The 22,110-nt window shown below is 35.9% G+C and overlaps 1 protein-coding gene across 1 annotated transcript in view; it reads left to right on the top strand.

Annotated features, from left to right (window-relative positions):
• Positions 1 to 22,110, top strand: part of HCN1 (hyperpolarization activated cyclic nucleotide gated potassium channel 1) — a 194,796-nt gene that overhangs the window by 109,871 nt on the left and 62,815 nt on the right. Inside the window, exon 4 of the mRNA XM_036403601.1 lies at positions 16,015 to 16,233. Coding sequence (XP_036259494.1) covers positions 16,015 to 16,233 — 219 coding nt within the window. The remainder of the gene's footprint in view (positions 1 to 16,014; positions 16,234 to 22,110) is intronic.

Raw genomic sequence — 22,110 nt, 5'->3', positions numbered from 1 at the left:
GAAACTTGAGATATAGGTCTGTGGCTACCAGACCTATGTCAATAGTCTGTAGGATCTGTAATCTAGAATCCCAAAATCCCAAATGAAGAAAAGAGATGTTTATAATATTTCTTTCTAAAATCTGGTTATTTATGAACTTCTCTCCCCAAGAAAATTTTAATATTTCATATTTTCACTTTAATTTGAATTTGAATGAACCTAAAACCTTCCCTATAAAACTGGAGGTCTCAATTTACATTCACTTCTGGTTACCAAAACATAAGGAAAAGTAGGAAATACATGGCATGATATTTTCTTCCATTTGTTTTAGCCTACTAATTTTCCTTCATGTCTGAAATGGTTTTGCCCATACTGTTTATACATATAAACCAGGGATGTACACAGTTTATTTGGGTGTGAGCTGCATGTACTTTGTCTCTTTTAAAAATATAGGATAATTTTCTTTAAGATTGCTCTCATACATCTGTTTCCTGCTCTTCCTGCTTTCTGCACAATATACTCATTTGAGCATATTCAACCTGAACTAACTCAAATAGACACCTCAAACTTCGAGAAAATTGAATCTAATAGAAATTATGAATGAGATTTTGCATAAGAGAATCTTTATATTTTCTGAAGTATACAGCATCTTATTTATTATGTTTATTTATTAATTTTGTTGCTAATGAGTAAATTTTTAATATCTTCTAGATGTGTGTACAGATGTTCACATATTATTTGTAAAAGCAAGCAATGAATACTTTTAGTATCAATAGCTTAAAATATGGAATGCCCTTTATATATATTTTGCTTTCTTTCTGGTATCTGGATTTTTATATTTGTCCATTTATGCTTTAACAGATATTATTAATCTTTTAATATCTGTTAAACATAAGGAAAAGAACCAAGCCCTATGGTGAAACTTTCTCTGCCATGTGCCATGTTTAATAATTTTCACTGGGTTTCTTTTCCTCATGTGAGGGGAAAAGCAGTGTTATCATTAAAAAATTATTAGTATTTCTCAAAATAATGTACTCAGAAATAATGTACTCAGCTATCTAATTTAGCTGCAAAAGTAAAACCATTTGCCCTCAAATTTAAAAAAAAAACATTATTGACATTGACTTAATATTTTCTCTTTGTTTTGCATCACTGATATTTATTACAAAACGTTCATGACAGCCTCCTGTGAAGTGGATTGGAGCAGAGAGAGATATGAGACCTTGAGCAGAGATACACTATGAGGTCTTGTTTATTAAGACAATAGTCCCTGTATTTTGGGGTACTGCTAACATGAGAGAGCTGCTTTGAAACAATCTCTTTGAAAGCCAGCAGTTGGCATTTGAATGAGATAAGAAAACAATGCCCATATTCCTCACAAATGACTCATGTTCCCTTTCTAATCCATCACATCCATCATTTTAGTCACTGTGCTTGATCTTTTATATTCAGAAGACAATAAAGTTAGCTTGCAATTGAGGGTAGCACTTTGACAATAGTACATACAGTCAAAACAGGATTATCTACATTGTATAGATAGGGAGAGAATTAACATGACTGGTTTTGAACAGCTGTCTACTTAGGAGTGATGTTTTCAAGTGGAGTGCACTCAGACTGCTAGTTCAGTTTTACAAAGAGTAATTGGATACTGCTCAGGAATAAAGGCAGTGTACCACTAATTTGTCACTCTTTGCAGTAATATGTAATACCCCTCTCCTTATCTCTAATAGTAAAAGACTTAAATTTTTTCTCTTAGATACAGCTAGAAAAATTATGGCAAACCTAAACTCAGCTAAATGTTGCTAGAACTACATTGACAGAAGAATATTTGAGGGAGTTTCCTGTCTATTTTAATAGCTTTTTCCAGGTGTTCAGAAATTAAGTTTATCATCCTTGATAAAAGCCTTTGCTGGGAGCAAAATAAAACTAAGATTTGTGTGGTAAGAAAATGCAAGAGCTCACCATGGAAATGTACATTTAGGAGAATGGGTAGGCATGCTGCATTTCCAGTAAGTAAGGACAGATTTGACCCTGGAATTTGTTGGACCTATGCAGATGCCTCTCTATGAGCTTTCATAGGCCATGCCATTCACCTAAATGCTGCCTGTCCTGTACCACCATCTCTCTATATGAAACACAGATGCAATACAGAATTTTTAAATGTGCTTTTACCTTCTTGTTACTCTCTAACACTGATTATCATGGCTTTACTCTTGCAGCTAGACTATCCTGCTGCTACATACACTTTTGTGCATATAAAACTTGAGATGAATGAATGAATTTTTGAGTTGTATGAATAAGCAAGGATGAGGTTCCCTTACGTTTTTGCATTCTGTATCTTGACAAAGAAGCTGTTAATGCAAACATATAAAGGCTGAGAGGAAGTGCCTTTAGATTTAATGGTGTATTGCTCCTAGGAAACATGCTTTGCAGATCAATAAAATATACTAAACCTAAGCAACTCTTGTTGCATTTTTGTGAGGGAAACCCTCCCACACACACAGAGTGACATGGGGAGCAGAAAGAAGGAATGCGACAGTTTAAATAGAAATAGAACATCTGAGGTAGAAGTTGCATTTTTTTCTAAGCATGAGCCAGTGCGCTTAACCATTGCAACATGATCTGAGGAAACATAAAGTTGGCATGTGTACAGATAAATAAAAGATGAAGGGTTTCTAGGCTTTAAAAAAAGATTGGTTTTTTTACTCTTTTGCTTTTAAAATCCTTCAGAGTTGGTATAAGAAAGTGCTCACTACTTACCCACACAGTAAAGACATAGACATCTGCCCAGAAACTATCTAGAACATACTCTAAAAACTTTTCTCATTAATAATGCTAGAGGCAAAAAAATGCCATTTAAATGCCATATTCACTTACAGTAGTAAAATTGAATGCAAAATCTGAATTAGAAACTAAATATGGTATCAATTAAAAAGACACATAAATGCAATATAATGTGTGTTTCTAATCAATAATGACTCTCAATTTTATTTTAAAAGATAGTAAAAAAAAAGCATGGTATTTTGCTGTTTTGAAGAATGAAAGCTGCCTTGATGTTTATCCTCTGATGACCTTCCCTCCACAGAGTGACCTTGTTCTTTTTCGCAGTTTTAACTATAAAGGTTGGATTTGAAAAATACTTTAGTATATTTTATTTTTTAACACAAATTTTGGGATTTTTGATGTAAATTTCAGAAGGAAGAAATAGCCATGTAATCTGAAATTAGATTCAGAGATTACATTCAAGACCATTTGAAACCTAATTTAAATGAAACAGAAACTTCACTTTGTAATGTTTACAAGGGAATTACAAACTGTTTTTATCTGTAACTCAGCTTAAACTTGTCTGCCCTATGTGCTTGCAGGATCCAAATCATGGTTGCTATAAAAACAAATGATTGTTGTTTGTCACTGTTCAGAATAAGTGCCATAGATGTGCAGAGTGCTGTGGTTTGCTAGATTTATTAAAAGATTCAAACATTGCTGTGGTATTGGTTTCAAGACAAGTTTAACTGACCCTATCTGAAGTGAGTGGTTCTATTACTTTGTTTTGACAAACTAAGTAAAAAAAACTAAAAAAAAAGGCTCTTATTTTGATTCTACTTAACATTAAATAGATATGCTGTCGATTATCAGATTTTTAAAATCAATCTTGAAATGTGGCATGTTCCCAGTTAACATGAAGGTTCTAGCTAAGAAAGGTTTCCAACCATTTGCATGTTAGATAATGCAATTTTTGGGTAAATATATGCCATTTTCCTTAGAATCTGAGTCCTTTTAGATGTTTCCAGTTTAACATCCTTCCCAACCTTTTACAAGCAAGGTAAATGTCATACTTTCAATAAACAGATTTACAAATATGTGCCCTGAATCCAAGAACTCTTTTTGTCTCACTGCATGCTCTCTGCTGTATAACTTTATCTATATAAGTAAATAATTATGGTGTTTGCATTCTAAGCATTCCTCTGTTCTCATTTGGGATCTTTTTTTGTCTTTCATCTGCTCCTATCTGTGGTTTATGATACCATCTCTCTGTAGTATGCTTACATTAAATCCGGTGTGCTAAAACAGAATTCACCAAGTCAAATCTGCAGCACCTCTTACAGACCCCCTCTGACTTTTGTCAGACTTGCAAGGGCAAACTCATGTCCTGATCTGACTGCAAAGTTCAATTGCAAGAGAAAAAACATGGATCATAAAATAAAACCAGAACTTGAGAGAAGAGACTGTTCTAGGGAGTTTTATTTTCTCCTCTGGATTGGAGCTAGGAAGAAATGGGGTGTCAAGTCTATCCATGAAAACAGAGGTATGCCCAGTAGGGAAGCTCAGGAAGATAATGGATGCAGCTTTAGCTGAATAGGATCCTGGGCAGCTTATGGAAAGAGAAATTCTCCCCTGGAGGTGATAAAGAGCACCTGCATTAACATTCTACTCTGAATCACCATCTGCAGAAGTCAGATTTTTACTGACTGTGTAGGGAGCCTAGGGAGACCTGCCAACTCTCTTAGCTATCAAAGTGAAGTACCTGAAGTCAGCTGAAGTGAAATTTTGGGATACCTTTCTCTCTTAGTGCTGGTTCTCACAAACAAATCTCAGGAGAAATACAGCCACTGGTCATTGCAAACATCCACATGTAAACAATAAAAAAGTGCAATGCACTTTTCCTGTTCATTGTCCATCGCTGAGGATTGTGGTGTTCCTGCTGTGCCTCCCTCCCTCAAGCATCAGAGCCAGACTTCCCATGTCTGGCCTCTCCCCAGGGTTTCTTCTCTGGCCTGGGCTGTCTGCCTCAGCCTTACCTGCTTCTGTCAGAGAATTTTATCCTCAGATCTACACTGAAGAACCTGAGTTCCAGGGAACTACTCACTGGGTGGATGCTTTAGCTCCTCTGCAGGATTATTTTGCAGGTCTTCCTGTAATCCATGCATGTAGTTTAACTCTTAATTGCAGCAAGAGAATTTCTTCCTTTTTATGTTGTCGGTATGAAACTTTCCCATGGGCCTTCCAAGCATTTCTACATAGTTAAATGGCATTACCATTGTTCTGTGGATTAAACAGTTGTTTCATAAATACTTGGTATGGAACTGTGAGAGGGCAAGTTGGCTAAAGAAAAGTTAAACCTTCCACTAAACCAGATTGCTTAAAGCCCCATTCAACCTGGCCTTGATCACTTCAAGATGTGGAGGGACATCCACAACTTCTTGGGGCAACCTTTTCCAATGTCTCACCATCCTCCCAGTAAAGAATTTCTTTATATATATATATCTAATTCTAATCTAAAACCACTGTCTTTCAGTTTAAATCCATTTCTCCTTGTCTTATCACTACATGTCATTGTAAAAAGTTGCTCACCCTCTTTTTCATAAGCTCTCTCTTTGTACTGGTAGCCTGCTAAGAGGTCTTCCCAGAGGTGCTCCAGGCTGAACAATTCCAACTCTCTCAGCCTTCATCCCTTCATTCATCTTTGTAGGCCTCCTCTGGACTTGCTTAAACAGGTAGAAAGTTGGACAGGGAAACAAAAGTAGTTTAAAGACAAACTGAATGTGTCCCAGTTAATGGTTGAGCTGTTGGGAGTTCATTCAGGTGGGACCAGCAGAATGTCTCCTTGCAGTTTCCCTGTTCCATTTCCAAGGATGGCAAGGGAAGATGCCCAGGAAAGATCAAACCACAGTAAGCATGGGGTGATGTTTCTTTCAGTTTTCAGAAATGTGCTGCTGAGCTTCTGAGCTGGTATCCAGGTGTTTAGCAGCTATCACTATGTGTTTCTTCTAGTAGTCTGCCCAGTCCTATTATGCACGACCATGCAAAAAAGTTCATATTTGTCCAGAAGCACAGGCATGGTGTCACAGGATCGTGACTCTGATGTGCTGTCATGTACTGTCAGTGTAAAGCTGGCCTTGATGGCTGTCCTTGACGCTGCACCTCGCACTGGGGTGACTGTACCTGAGGGAGCCCAGAGCAACCAAGTGGGCACTGTCTTTATAGCTGGAACTGGGACCTGTGTGCTCCACACCTCTTGGGTGAATGCTACAGGATCACTCAGGTGCTCCGTGAACTCCCTCAAGGATGATAAAAGAGGAGCATGTTCCCCCTTCTTCCTCTCAGAGTCCAAAGTTCAAACCCTCAAGGCCATGATATTCTTCTATGATTTAGATTAACCTCCCTCTGCTAGAAGAGGGAAATGAAATTTTTGTGAGTCACTAAGCCAGTCTTTTTTCTTATAATGCCTAGACATCATTTTGTGGGTGGTATTTAGGCTGCTAAATTATTTTTATTCATATTATATTACCTTGAAAGTCTTGCAGACTCTAGTAAGCACCTACAGTTTTAAGGCATCTGAGTTTAAGAAAAGGTCATCAGGAAACTCTGATGTATTCTCAAAAAAAAAAAAAAGCCTCTGACCTAGATTCAGCCTACTTGCTTTGACACTGAGGTTTGTTCTTTTCATAGAGCCAAAATAGGTTTTCAGCTGCAGAACTATTTTGCTTCCTGCTGTCACTGCCTAATAAAATAATGCACAGCTTTTTGTAGGACGTAGTATTTGATGAAGAATTGTGCTTTACCAAAAATGCAGATCAACCTCTTGAGGGCTCAGATATTTAGTAAGGTAATTTTCTGAAGAACTGTAAACTAACGAGATGCAAGGTAGAGTCTCAAAGGCATCAGGTTAGGAAATTTATCGAAAGAAATGACAAGAAAAGTACCAGCTAACAGAAAAAAAAAGCTTAAAACCAGCACAGATCCTCTGCCTTAAAAAATCATTACTTAAATAAAACATGATAAAAATTATATCCTTAGACTAAGCAGAACAGTACTTGAATTAGCCTATATGGTACCAAGAACCACTTTACTAGAGAAAAAACCTGTTTTTAAATCACTGGATTCAGTACCTCACAAATCCCAATCCTACCCTTATGCTGATTCTCTGTGTCAAAGTAACATTCCTTCACCTTGATTCATTTTTAAGCAGATTAAAACATATTCAGACTCTTTGTGAGTAGATCAGTTTAGACCATTTTAATCTACTGTAATCTTTTTTTTTTCCCCTCTAAGGACACATTCTTAAAAATATTTACAAGGGAAATGAATTTAACTGGAGTATGCCTATACATAAAACAAGGAGGAAGATATTGGAAAATGTTTGAACATTTTGAAATATTTGTAGTGGGAAACCATTGAGATACTATTAATTTGTGCATATCTGTCTATGTACTTTCCAAATTATGTATCAAGTTTGCCTAGATATTTCCTAATGATAGCTTTTTCTGCCACTAGTGAGTTGTTTTCTGCCTTTTTTAATGTAGCTTTAAAATCCCTTTGATTCAAAGAGAATGGTGACAACACTCAGAAAGCTCAGTGTCCCCTTCCAAAACCATGTAATTTCCATTTGTCATCTTATTTGCGATTGGATGCTTCATATAATTTGCTGTCTAGTCTGAGTTGTTCACATAGTAGAGAGCTTGAGCTCCTTCTACCAAGTTCCCTTTCCTAAATTGCTTGCAAATATTGTCTGCGATGGCGTAGATTCTTCCTAGCAGTTTTCAGTGAAGCAGTGCACTATGGAGTCACGAGTCAGGTTTATGTCACTTCACTCCTTCTCCTGCTTCCCAGAACTGCTCTATATTAAGCCCACATTATCATCTGCCTATTCTTGACTATCTAGATAGCTACTGTTAAAAATGCAAAGCTTTTCTTGGTGATTGCATTGTAAAAGCATTTCATAACTGGTTTGATTCAATACTTGAAGTTTGTTAAGTAAACTGTTTTACATTATATCCAGCTCCTTTCCCCAAATGAAAGGAGCAGAGCAAAGAGATAAGTTGTCTTTAGTGCACACTGAATTCTTACCTCTCCTGAACAAAGCTATTTCATGAACAAAGTTGCTCATCAAAAATGCTGCCTTGTAAGATTTCTGTATTCTCTTATTAGATATGCCATTGTATTGGGTTTTTCTTCTTTTCCTGTAAGAAAATTAATTTTAAGATGCATTGTTTGCTCAGAAGAAACCTATAGATACACTTGTAATCACTTACTGTGACCACATGATACTTACTGTGATTAGAACATATTTTCCCATTTGTAGGCAATGTATATCTGTTCCAGTCAGTCCCTTGTAAACAATGGCACTTAGTTTATTCTGGGATAAAAAATCATAGTTGTTTGAACATAATCAAAATCTGAGTGCATTATGACAAAGGAAAACAAAAGCCAACAGCCTTGATCAGATTTTTAATTTATTTGATAAATTTCAGTAAGGAACTTTGTTCACTGGAGAAGTATATTAGCAGATAAATCTTCAATATTTTCTGTATCAGGAAAAATAATCAAAATAAAAGGAAAGATCTGCCATGCTACATTGTCTTTGTTTGATGGCTAGTACCAAAGATGTAGCACCAAAAAATGATAACTAATGGTAACTAATCTGTTTCAGTGCTAAATGTTTGTAAAAACTATTTTTTGAAATATGTTATATGATAGTGAAGTTGATTTGAAATCAGGGGAGAGGGAATGCTCTCCAGAAGCAGTAATTTTTGCTAAAGATGATACCTTCTGTTCAGTTTGAAAACACACATATAAAAAAGAAATCATTACTGGTTGGCAAAGAGCTGCTTGACACCCCTCTTATAGAAGCAGTTCACATCCTGTGAGAGTTCTTTAAGGAACTGAAACACAAATCCTTTAAAAATGCCTGTCTGCTTCCCTGCACTCTGATTTTCTTTTCGAGAAGATGGGAAAGAGATGAAGTAACAGGTACAATTTGGAAGAATTCTTTCACCAGTATTCATCCCTTAGTTTGTAGCTGACTGACTGACAAGGGGGTTGTACTGATATTATAGATTAAATAGGCCCAGGTCTGGTTTTTATCCTGGAAGTCAGTTGCTTCCACAACCTGCTGCCATGCAACTGGATTTCCTAGTTACCAAAGCAAGGAGGCCTCAGGTCAACCCCTGCTAACTCTCAGGCTGGTTCAGGAGCTGTTCTGGAAGATATTAATTGGCTTGAGCCAAACCTAGTTTTCTGAAAAAGTATTTTCTATAGACTGTCAAATTCCATAGTAGGGGAATGTTTTCTAGCACTTTTAAATTTTCTTGTTGGAAAAATGTAGTTTGTACTTTTCATATTTTTCACTTTAAAATTTATAAAAGCTTTCTAACATCTTTGTAACCTGAAATTCCCTTAAAATTGTTATTAAAGTAGTCCTTTGCAATGGAATGTTATTTCTTCAGTCATCTGGGTTCAGTTAAGGGAGCACAATGGCCAGATAAGAGGATGAGTCATAGTGAGATGATTCACAGGCAAAAGAACAGAAGTATTTTTCACATAAGATTTAATTTATTATTTTGTAACTTTGTATTTATAGCTGTAAAAACTCACTACTGTATCTCTTAACTATGCACAGATACAAAGAATGAAGAACAATACCGAGCAGTGTATAGGGAATCCTCCCCTATAAAATTGTGAGCATATCTTCTCATCCCTCTGAATGAAATGGACCTATTTGTTTGAACATAACACCTCAAATATATGTGAAACACCAGACTGTGTACATAAACCAAATATCTGCCCTTCTTCTGCTGTTTATGAATTTTCCACACTTATTCTGCAATGAAAATTATTCATTCTTTACCTCAGAAAGGTGATCACAAGTAGACACTCTGGCTACTTGCTTTTAATGAGGGAGTGTATTAGCAGATAAATATTTGCTATTTTCTGCATCAGGAAAAATAATCAAAATAAAAAGAAAGATCTGCCATGATACATTGTTTTTGTTTGACAGCTAGTGCCAAAGACATAGCATCAAAAAATGTACAAGCTGTAATGACAGCAAAGTCATGTAACTCCTCTGAACAGAGTATATAATATTTAGTCATTGCTCCTCCAAACTTCTTTTCCTGTGGAATGCAATGCCAAACAATTTCTTATTTTTCTCCTGCTAGTACTGCTCCTGAAAGTATATGCTGAGTCACCTACACCATCTGCTATCTGTGCACGTATCAGCTGAGAGAAGTGTTCAGAAGTTTCAGAAGACATCTGCTTATTTCACTGAGCTTACCGATTCAGGGTTTTTCTGTTTTAAATCATACATACTTGCACACTTCCTAAAATAGGCTCCTCTTCCTTGCACTTCATAAGAATTTTAGAACAGTGAGATTTTTAGTCTTCCAAGTCTGATCCCACCTTGCCTTTGTTTACTAGTTTTAGAAAACAAGATATTCATAGTCGTAATAGCTGTGATAAGATCTAGAGGTTTTACATGGTAGTGCATTCACCATTGCATGAGCTTTGAAACAGTAAATATTGGACATCTTTCACGTTGGCCTACTTGGTTATTCATTGTCAATTCAAACAACTTCTTTAAAAGCTGAAATGCTGAGATGATATTTAGCTCCAATTTCCTGTCTGAGGTTTTAACTAATGCATAACTCTAAGGTACTGAATGATACCAGATGCAGAAAATTATTCAGCTTCCTGATGGAAAAGCATGTAAAATATAAATCTGTATATATGTAGATATATATATATGGATTACTGAGGAAATGATCGATTCAATACAGAGGCCCAGTTCTATTGTCATGTTACTTGCACATAACTAGATGACACAGGGAAAGAACCACACGGCATTTTTTCTAGCTATGTTAGACATACCTGGTAAAAAATTTTGCCCACATGCATCTGTAGGCTTTTTGTAGCATGCCTTTTTGATTAGTTAAATTATAAGTAACTCTTCAGTTTCTAGAAACAGTTGAAAATAATGACTTGCAAATAAGTAAACAGCTCACTTATATAACCATATATGGCTATAAAATACTGTTTGTAAATACAGTTTAATTGAATTCCTGATGGATAAGACTAATTTTTACAGTAAATTTGACCAGCAGTAGCTCAAGTCCCCCAGAATTTATGCAGATTTTTCCTCAGGGCCATTCCTGTGTTACAGTCTCTGACACCATGCAGGCAAGGATACTTCATGCTTTCTTCAACTTCACTTCATGCTTTCTTCAACTTATTAAACCCTAACTTTGCATTCATTTTGTGCAATGGCTTCCCATGACAATGCTAAACCCAGAGGGCTTATTTATGGACTTCTAGATGCCTCCATGGTCACAAGTAAATTTTAGTGCCTAATTCTGATGGGCACTGGGGTGAGACTAGTTGTGGAGCTACCTACTATATCCACAGAAAAAATATTTTTTAAGTTTCAGCAGTGGACAAGCTCATGCCAGCAGCCTAGAAGGAAGGGTTCCACTCCTAGACCAGCTCCAAAGTACAACTGCTGACGCTTGCAGAGTGCTGTGGGGCCAGTGTTGGACCGTTTCTGAAAGTGAAACCACAGGAATCAACTTCTAGAACTCGGAAATGCTAGAAATTATTCTTTTAAATTTACTGGGATAGAGACTAACTGTCTATGTCCTGTCAAGATCTTCCTTCAGATACTACTTACCTTCAAAACGACCTGAAGACAATGGTGAGCATAAAAGAAAGGGGTGTGAGTGATAAGACAAGTTCTTTCAGAGACGGAGAGCTACTTTCCTACTTCTGCTTCAGTTTTGAAGGGAGAAAGAGGATGAGTTCAAAATCCTTGTAGAAATTATTTCATTTAATAATTAAGCCAATCTTTACTCCATGATTGCAAAGCCTGCCCTTGTAAACTGACAGACCCATTTCTGTAACACCTGCAGTAATTGTGACGTGAAAGAAAAAAGGGACTGAGGCAAAAATGAGGAAACCATTGCTGTCTGTGCAATAGTCTCCTTGGTATGAGATTTCTAAATCAATTTATATCTCAGTGCAAGGATATGGCTGAAGGAAGATAAGCTGTGCCTGAGGGAATGACTACAATATGGGAATGGAATTGATTTGTCTTATGACAACAACATTTCCTGATGAAAACCTCCATAGATTATATAGTAAAATAGAAACATTTTTTTAATCCCCTTAGAAAAACAATTTGTCTTTTATTGTTGTCCATTAGAAAGTGCCATGTGATTTATTTCTTTTGAGATAAACAGTTAATACATAAAAAGATATTCGTAGCAGTCTTATGTGAAATTATGGGAGAAACCATAACATCCTTGGTGAAGGAAAAGTCTTGGACACAGATTTTTAAGGATCAGAAGTGCCCTGGAATTAATGTATTCTTCAGGATAACTGAGGAGTTAATGTATATAGTTACAGAACTAATTGAAAATGATCAGTCACCATTCCTGTCACAAATGCGAGGATTTCTTAATGTCATCAAGCTAGATTATGTAATCAATCCTTGGATAAACAGCTTTTCCCAAAATTACTGTCTTTAATAGTTTTTCCAAATTAATGTAATTTAATTTAAAACTTTTTAAACTGATTACTGCTAATCTGGAAACAGTGATCAACCCATTGTCGGCTAAGAAATTAAATGCCCTTTTTTATTAATTGGTAGGCGATTTTTTCAGCTTTTTTTGTTGTTGTTGTTGTTGGGGTTTTTTAATCTATACCTTAAAAATAGAATATGGCTATTTGGGAAACATTTAATCTGTAATAATATAAATATTAGTAATTAACATTGTATTAAAGAAAGGATAAAATCCTGTATGAAACCAGGATTTTCTGTTTCATAGAATGGCCTTTAATTAACTCAGGGATATTATTTGTAAATGTGTTATGCAAAAATTTCATTATGCAGGTGAAAAATTACTTCTTATTAAAAAAAATACTGCTGTAGGCCAGCAGAGAAATGGTCATACCCTGCTTTTGAACAGCAAAGAGCAGCACGTTGGAACAAGGTTTGGAAAATTTCAGCCCCTGACAATGAAACAAAATTAGTGTTATTCCTGCCAAACCTTTAGGTTATACAAGACTAATAGGAAAATAATTAAATAATTATTATTTCATTTAGTAACATTGGTTGTAACATACATGATATATAGGATTTGACATTATAATCAATGTTCTTTTTAAGTGGTTTATATATGGAATAAATCATTGAGCAACACAAGTAGCTGTACTGAAATCTGCATCCTTCACAATGGTATTTGCTAACCAGTATTTTAAAAAAATATCCCCATGCAAACTAAAAAGACCAATTTTTGCACACCTGATTTTACTAAAAACCTGTCATTAATAAAGAAAAGAAACAAAAACACATTGGCAAACTATTTTTGACAACAAAATCCTCAGAGAATTCCAAGCTGAATTCAGATGCTTTGTCAGTCTTTCCTTTTTTTTTTATTCACTTTTTGTTAAAGCCTTTCTACCTGGTCTGGGGACCTGCTGCTCAGGACCATCCATTCACAAGTGCCTGAAATCTGCCTAGCCTGTAACATGGTCTATAACAAGCTACACGGTAAAAGCTGATGCTGTCTGTATTAAAAAATGGCCATGTGAGATGGCCATGACTTCCACTCTGGATTCAGGTTCAGCCGTGACTGTCTTAGGTGTTGGATCACACTTTGGTGCAGATATATCTATATATGTCTCTATAAACATACATATCTAAAAGGCTGATATATAGTTAAATGTATATTATTAACATTGTTTCTTACATTGTAAATTTTTATTTATGTCTCTTCTGTCATTACAGCTCTCTTATTCCTACTTATTCCCTTCTGGTAGTACTTCTTTAGTAGTATTCAATTTATTTTTCACTCACCCTGCTACCCTTTTAGCAAGAAACATTCTTTCTATTTTCTTGCTTATTGCTACTCCTCACTTCCATTTTCTTATTCTTTCTTAAAACAGTGGTATTTTACTTAAAATTGTGATTCACAGACCTGGAAAATATCTCAGTCAAGAAATAAAATCCATTGGTGTTCAGCTTAACTCAGAGACTGTGGTGTAAAAATGTAATTTTGTAGAAGGTATTTTAATTGGGATTTATCACACCAAGGATATGATAGCAAATATTCATAGACAGGATCAAAAATAGCTTTTATTTTAGTTTAATAATTATAATAGTTATGCTAATAAACTTAGGAGAAAGATCAACTTTATGGAGCCCTACAAGAACTGAAGGTTTTATGTTACAGCTTCATGAATGCTGTGGCTTTAATTACACTACTTGTAGCATTGAAAGACCCTGGGTATTTTTTATCCAGCATGCAGTTTATAGTTTTCTCAATTTAAACTATATAAAGCACAACTGCTAAAGAATTTGACACAGGTCTCTAAAAATTTCCTCATTAGTTATTTTTGCGCAAGGAGTTTGATGCCAGCTGGAGGGAAAGGTCTTCAAAATAAATGGTGCCTTAATATTTTTAAGTTTCTTTCCTGAGAAATAGGGAATTTGCATTAGAATATCTGCAGTGACCCCAACAGCAAGATGTTTCTGTGCTCAGACTGGATAGTTCAGTCCTGAACTGGAGATTTTTTGGGGAAGATTCTTCTAGTCACTCATTTTTTGAGTATATTTAAAAAGTCTGAAACAATATTCAGGGTCTGAAGGTCTGAAATAACATTCCTTATTAGTCACTGAAACCTACCTGGCTTCCAGCTATCTAAGATATTTTTTCCTTTTTTCTTTTTTTTCTTTTTGAAGTGTAGACACTCAAAACCTATTCCTTAGCTGTTTTTATGACATAAAATTTTAACTTGTGAAAAAGCAACAGCTCATAAATCTAAAAAGATTTGACTTGCAACATGAAACGAGTGTTAAGTACAGAGAAACCATTAATTTTTAAATTATTACATTTAGTAAATAAGTACTAGCTATGTCATCTGCAATACAACAATTGGCAGCTTATCTTCTGGTACTAGTTATTTAGGCTAATAGGAGGTCTAGAAAAAGCATTTTAATAGATGTGAAGCACAAGGATAGTTAGTAACCTTGGCATTCAAATGGCAAGAGAACAAGCTTGCGGCTCTTTGAGAAATTAGAGCATTTGAGTACAGCTTGTATCAGCAGAAGAGAGACACAAATATTTTTATGTCATACATAAACTTTGTATATAAATGCTGCTGCTGATATGGAAATCTATGATAACAAATTTGTTACTTTTGGTCCTGTATATTAAGACACTATGCTATATAATTGACTAATCTCTCTCCAGTCATCCCAGTTTCTCTTTCTTTACGTCTTCATTTTTGAATTTGTTCTTGGTTATTTTTGTGGTAAATACTGTGTTTTCTCATATGTGCGCTGTGTGCCTGCAAGCACTGTTTGTCTCCTTGTTTCATTCTTTTGGCTTGGAAAACAGAAAAATCTGACAAGGAGTCCCAGGGCTTTTTGGAATGTGTAAAGGTGTCTGCTTTTTGCTGGGAACAGCCCCTTTGACTGTCTTTATGTAAAGGATACTGCCAACATCTTTGCAATTTTAAAAGCTTACGAGCCAGAAGTCATGTCCTTCTAATCTACCAGAGAGGCTGGGAGGGGTAGCTGCACATCAGAAATGCAGGACCTAGGCATCACCTTTTTTTTTGAGCTGACTTTCACAGACTGTGACTATGAACATAGGTTTGCGATGACGCAGAATAAACAGACTTCTTTTCAATTGATATTATTCCAGTAGAAACACAATATTACAAAAACAACAACAAAAAAAATCAGGATAAACAGATATTACATTAAATAATACTCTTTTTTTTCTGTCCTTGAAAAGTGAAAGGAATCTAGTAAGCTAAATATGGTTGTGTGTTAAAACTGACAATTCCAAAAAGAAAGAAATAGGGCTTTAGGAGTATGTATACACATATTAAAACAAAATATCACCTTATTTGGCTTGATAAGTCTGAGTACTCAGCTTTTTCTAATCCATCTGCCATGGGTTGTAAAATAAAATTGACCTTTAGTCTCCTTGTAATAAGGATAGCACCCACATTTAAGAATGTAATCATGTATTAAAAATAGTCAATTTTATTTCATTTCACTGCGATAAGTATTATCTGTCAGAATCTCTGACACTTTAGTTAATTTAGAAGGAATATCTCTTCTCAAACATAGAGGATACATTACCCGACTCGTCTTTCAGAGGCAGCAATCTGTGATCCCACTAAACAGGTACAAATGTCATTTTCTTTCCAGCGGCTCGCAGGCTCAGTCACTTGTCTCTTTTCTTGCAGAACGATTCCTGGGGAAAGCAGTACTCATATGCACTCTTCAAAGCCATGAGCCACATGCTCTGCATTGGGTACGGGGCCCGTGCCCCCGTCAGCATGTCCGACCTCTGGATAACGATGCTGAGTATGATCGTGGGAGCCACTTGCTATGCCATGTTTGTTGGTCATGCCACTGCCCTCATCCAGTCCCTGGATTCATCACGACGACAATACCAAGAAAAGGTAACTCATTGTCTCACAACTCCTCGGGTTGTGGAATGGATTAATGGGATGTTTTAACTCTTTACATGAAATGGTCTCGTAGCATGTGAAGCCTTTGGCAGATGTCATTGAAAACAAAGGAGTTCAGAACACTCCATGAGTTCAGTATATTTTTGCAGGAACATACTTTGCTTAGAGAGCAGCTGGTTCTTGATGTTCAACTTCCTTTATACTCTTCTGTGAAAACTCTATCCCTTGCTTCAGACTTACTTTGTATCCCTTTTACGTTCTGTAGGTAGTTGAACTAGGTAGCTTCAACCATGGCCTTGACCTTGGTAACTTGGCCCTGTCTTTACAATTTCCTGTCATTCCTTTGGAGTGCAGTTCAGAGATGACCCTTGAACATGTCAAAAGAATGGCCTTTAAATGAGGACCAGACCAAATCAGTTAGTTTTGCTTGTAACTTCCTCAGAGGAGTGCTCAGAAGAGGTCTTCATTTGCTTAGTAACAGTATTGTTTACATGTGACTCCACGACCTGTAAGGTCCTCTCCAAGGTCAAAAATTATTTTGGCCAAAGGTGGAAAAGTAGAGAAAGGTTAGTGGAAGAGTGTTCACTATGAAGCAGGAATTAAAAGTTGTTCTATTCTGTAAAAGATTGGAATGAAAAAGATATGAAGGGGTACAGGGTTGGATCTTCATGAAGTACTAATTAAAACTGTCAGTTGTGTAATAAAAATCAGAGATAGAGGTGGATCAAGGCATGCAACTGGAAGATATGGCTAGCAATGATGGCATAAGGAAGAAAGGATCAGAATGAACCTCAGGAAGGGACAAAAAGAACGTGCAGAATTAGAGGTGCTTAAAAGATGACAAAATTCATTATTATAGTAAATGGGGAACTGGAGGAGCCATAGCAGGGGAGAGGTCAGCTGAGCAAAGCAGTGAAATCAAAGTTTACATTGGCAAATAAGAAACACAGCCTGGGCAGTAGTATTTGGCATGTGTCCATAACAAGGTCCAGAAAGGCAAACTGGGCAGAAATCACAGTATGATGTAACACAAACCTGAGGGAGAAAACTGGCAGAGACTAAATAGCCAAGGGGATGACCCTGACATCTGCTGAGGATGAAGGGGAATGACCTGAATTTGCTGGGAAAGAAAGAGGGGGGAAAAAAAAGAGTTGGATGGATTGGGGGATTTTCTTTATAAGGAAGCAAAGAGGGAGGAAATGAGAAGGTGTGGGTGAAGAAGGGTTTATATACAGTTTTGTTAAGCTGAAATTGCATCCAGATCATGGGTTCAATATGTGAGAGACAGGAAGAGGGAAGATGAGCTGTAAGTCCAGTGACAGAAAAATTTGCTTGTGTCTGACAAAACAGCTCAAAAACAAGTTTGGAAGCAAAACAGTTCAAAACAAGTTTGGAAGCAAGAAATTTCACACACTGTAGTGTCATAAAATATAAGTTAGAAGAAGAGGTTTAGAAAGAGAGTAGAGATGATCATTAAAACCAAATGAGTTCTGTCAGTGACGAAACCCCCTTATTCATCTCACTATAATGTCAAAGGGCTAATCCTGGTGGGTTACCTATCTCAACTGGCTCTTTGGGTCTGTTCTTTGAAGAAGTAAAGTAATTTTATCTAAATGGGACATTTCTAGGAAGCTGTGGGACAGAAATCTCATAATCATGGACATGAAGTATGACTGCAGCATCATTACGGGCTAGGGTCAACATACATACACACATATACATAGATTAAGAAATGTCACTATTGACCTGAAATCTCATGTCAATCATTATCCTCAGACCTTGCTGGCTGCAGCAGTATATCACAATACTTTCAGCATCAGAAATATAGTACTGGTAAAGATATCCATGTATTTTAAACTGTGCTGAGTAAAGCCAGTGTCAATTCCACTTGTTTTGTAAATTAAAACTCAGCAACAATCAAGCAGTATTGCATTTCTCATCTTTTTGCAAAACAGCAAACAAAACTTTCTGTTTATTTGTTTGCTCTCTGATTTTATGCACACACATTGTTAAACATTAGCATGGAAATATCCAGCATTTTTCAGCTCCTGCCATTCTCAACACATTCATTTTTTTCTTTTTTTTTTTTCTTCTGACTTGTTTCCTGACTTCTGAGGTAAAGAATAGCATGGCACTGACAATCAGAAATTTAAGAAATAAGCCAGAAATTGCATATTTACATGCTTTAGAAAAAAAATTTATTTTCTGGAATCTATTCTTATGCTGTTTATTAAGGGCTAAAAGGATGTCTTGAACAAAGAATATTTTTCTACTCATTTCTGAGAGCCTGGACCCTGATACAGTGGTAACAACTGTACAGACTTGTCTGTAGATTATTAATAATTTCTTTCTCATAGTTTCATCTAATTTTAAAATAAATCTTTGATTATAGCATAAGAATTATAAGTCATTATAATATCACTACAAATTCTTAAAGGGTATTCTATATTTGTCTTTACTCTGCAAACGACATAAATGGGCATTCAAGACCATTTTGTTGTACCCAACTTGTCATCATATTGTCTAAAATACTGGCAGACAAAAATTTTTTATATTTGATGTATCTGACACTTTAGAAAAAGGTAGATGAAATTCCCACTACAGATTTCAGAGTTTTAATATATTCCATTATCTATTTCTGCATAGATAGTTTTTTTTCTCCCTTCTTAAATTTAAAAAAATGAGGGAGACTTCTTTGATTTTTTTGGACTTATGGGCCAGGATCAACTTCTTTTTTTAGACAAGTATATCTCGGGTTGTATATTTATTGGCTCCATTTGTTTCCTTGTAATAATTACATAAAATAATGAAATTAATATGAATTTCTAGGCAACACAGAATGATAGTGGAGGTAAGAAAGAGGTTCTTATTTCATTCTTCTCTGAATAACATCATTAATATATCTGTGGAATGCAACCAATTAAAGGAAATTTCTGGTCCTTCTCACTCTGAAAGCAGCCAGAAATAAAATATTTGCTGAAATCTCCCTCATTCAGGTCCTTCCAAAGCTCAAGGTATGCAAAAGTAGAACAAACATTGTTCAAAATGGAAAAACTGCACACAGGAAAATGAGAACAATATTTCATTAAGCCAAATGTTGAGCTCTATCAAAGCATTTGATCTGTGCCAAGCACTGCATGCTGAGAGAAATCACAACATGTTAATGAAGCAAATATCGTTCCACAGGTTTACTCTTATGGGCCAAAACCAAAATGTATCAGAAAATTAAGAGTGATTATAAGCCATCAGATATAGGAGATGGACAGTAAACTTGTGCTCTGAGAAGTGGTACAAAAAAGAATGCATTGATACATTCTGTTCACTCTGCTGAAGTTCAGTCTTTTTTCTGCTGAAGTAATGGAACTGTTCTCACAGGAAAAAAAAAAGTCTCTCAGATTTAATACATTCATCAGATCTTGGTATCAATTAGTGAAGGGCTTATACCTAAAAAAGGAGAGAGATGTCCAGTTCAGGTCTACTTAATCCATATTCTCTTTACAGTAATAAAGTTTGATGGACCATTCTACCTTAGAAAAGCACTGAATAAATCAACAATCAATGTCATCTTAACGCTCTCTCCTTCCTGACTTTGGTGTAAGTCAAAGAGGAATGCAGTAATAACTAAAAGCAATATTCCAAGTGACAACACCTCTGACATTTTGTAATGTCTAGAAAGTCAGCACATCTCAAAGATTTTTGCCTTTTCAAAGACATTTATTTGAAAGAACCAGAAATGCATATGCTAAACTTGTTAACAATCTGGTGTGAAACAAAGAAGGCAAAATAAGCAGTCATTTGACAAGGAGGTGAGGATCATTAGTTAAATATTTCTTCCTTTAGATGTTGGCAGTTCCTAGTAGAAAGATGTTTGCCTAATGCTGTGAGTGTCAAAGAATTTTCATGATTGAAGATAGGTTAAAATTTCCTCTGTTACATTCTGTCATAGGCAAAAAGTATCAAGGAACAACAAGCTATTAGAGGCAAGATTTGTAGTGGCATGCAGATTGTCTCAGAGCATAAAGATTGTTAAATTGGTTTGATAAAATACCAGGTATGAGCTGGGGATGTTATTATTTAATTTTATTTTAGTTTTCCTTATGCTATCATTTTCCATTTTCCTTATGCTATCATTTTATATATATTGTTTATTGTCTAATAGAACTCAAACCACATAAGTTGTTGAAAAAAAGAAAAAAGGGTCAGACCATTTTTGCCAATTGCAAGCAATATGAGAGACATTAAAATGTTTAATTCAATTATATACAAATAGGAAGTGGAAAAAAATTACAACTGCCTTCAATGTCCCAAAGAACATCTTCTAACCCCATCTATTGCTTGTATTTTATCTCTTAATTTATGATCTTTGATCATGTCTTCAGGTAAATCAGTCTAGTTCAAAAGAAGAAAATAACTTAAATGTACTTTTTTACAGAGAAAAAGTAATAACTATATAAAAAGTTAATTTAAAAGCAACCAGTAAGTTGTAAGTAGTAAGCAACTACTACATAATTATATGATATTGTGCATTTTAATATAGCTAGCATTGGGATTTGGAGCTCAGATTGCCAATTTTTCATTTCTTAAGCATCAGAAGAAACATTTTAAAAGGAATAACCGAATTAGGGCAGCAGGGCAGGTTTAGATTTTGCAGCATGAGGCCTTGCCCCAGCTTTTCTGGTCTGTCTGTCGCACACACACACACAGAGGATATCTAAATTGCCCTCGCAGTCCGTGGGGAAATACCTGACATGCATTGCAAGAGGTAGCAGCACCTTGGGGTGCTTTGGGGGAGCTGTGGATGGGACATGTTCCCACTTCCCTGCCCCTCCAGGTGTGTGTACTCCCTCACCTTGGGCAGTGACACAGCTGAGGTCCTCCCTTCCAAAACTGGGGGCCACCTCTCCGATCTTCCTTCTCTGAGCAGTTGTTTTAGGGTGCAATGGAGGGGCTCTGCCACAGAGTTAATCAAAACTTGGTAGCTACTCATCCAGCCAGTGACACCTCTGCATTTTCCTAAAGAGGAATGGGAGACATCACTTCCATGTTTTCTTGAGTTTGAAGCAGTTGGTGGTTAAACTGAAAGTGGAGCAAGGTGAATACCAAGTTTTGGCATGTTCATTAGAACTACTTCAGTTCTTAGGAAATATTTCTGGAAAATTTTACATATTTGTAACTGTGTCATCTGTAAGTATCAGGGATTTGTGTTTATCCACATGAGTCTGGGAAATGGCTGCTGTGGTCATGATGGAAATTCATAGGAAAGGAAGAGCTGTGGCCAACTCAGGACCACATCACTATTTAGCTAGGCTTACACCAGCTTGTGGTCTATATATTTTATTAAACTAAATACAAATATCCATGCTGGACTAGAGTCAGATGAAATAGAGTGAAACTGATAAAGTTTCCAATGCCTAATATCATATGCCATTCATAAAATCTTTGAAAATTTTGGTTTATGGATTTTTTTTGGCTTAAATTGAACAGATGTTTAAATGGCAAATTGCAGAATCTGAATTTTAGACACACAGCTGAAATTGCAAGAGTGAAGTCACAGAATGTTATTACTGGATCTGGTGTGATCTGAGCAGCAAAGTACTCATTAAGTACTGATTTCTAAGTTCAGTAGCTTTTCATGGTTTACACATGGTTTTTAAAAATGGAAATAATGCTTTTCTGGGCTGATAGTAGTTTTTAGAAAGTCTGACAATACTGTAACACAAAAATGTTCTGTGATTCTTTACTTAAAAATAGCCTGTTTTCATTTATAAAGCATAATTTTAGCAATAAGTCATGTCATATCACTGCTGAAGAAGGTGAGCGACTTGGAAGATAAATCTAGTATTTTCTATGCAGCACAGCATACTTGGC

Source organism: Molothrus ater, chromosome Z, assembly GCF_012460135.2.
Source record: "Molothrus ater isolate BHLD 08-10-18 breed brown headed cowbird chromosome Z, BPBGC_Mater_1.1, whole genome shotgun sequence".
NCBI lineage: Eukaryota > Metazoa > Chordata > Aves > Passeriformes > Icteridae > Molothrus > Molothrus ater.
This window is presented reverse-complemented; position numbering and strand designations above follow the sequence as displayed.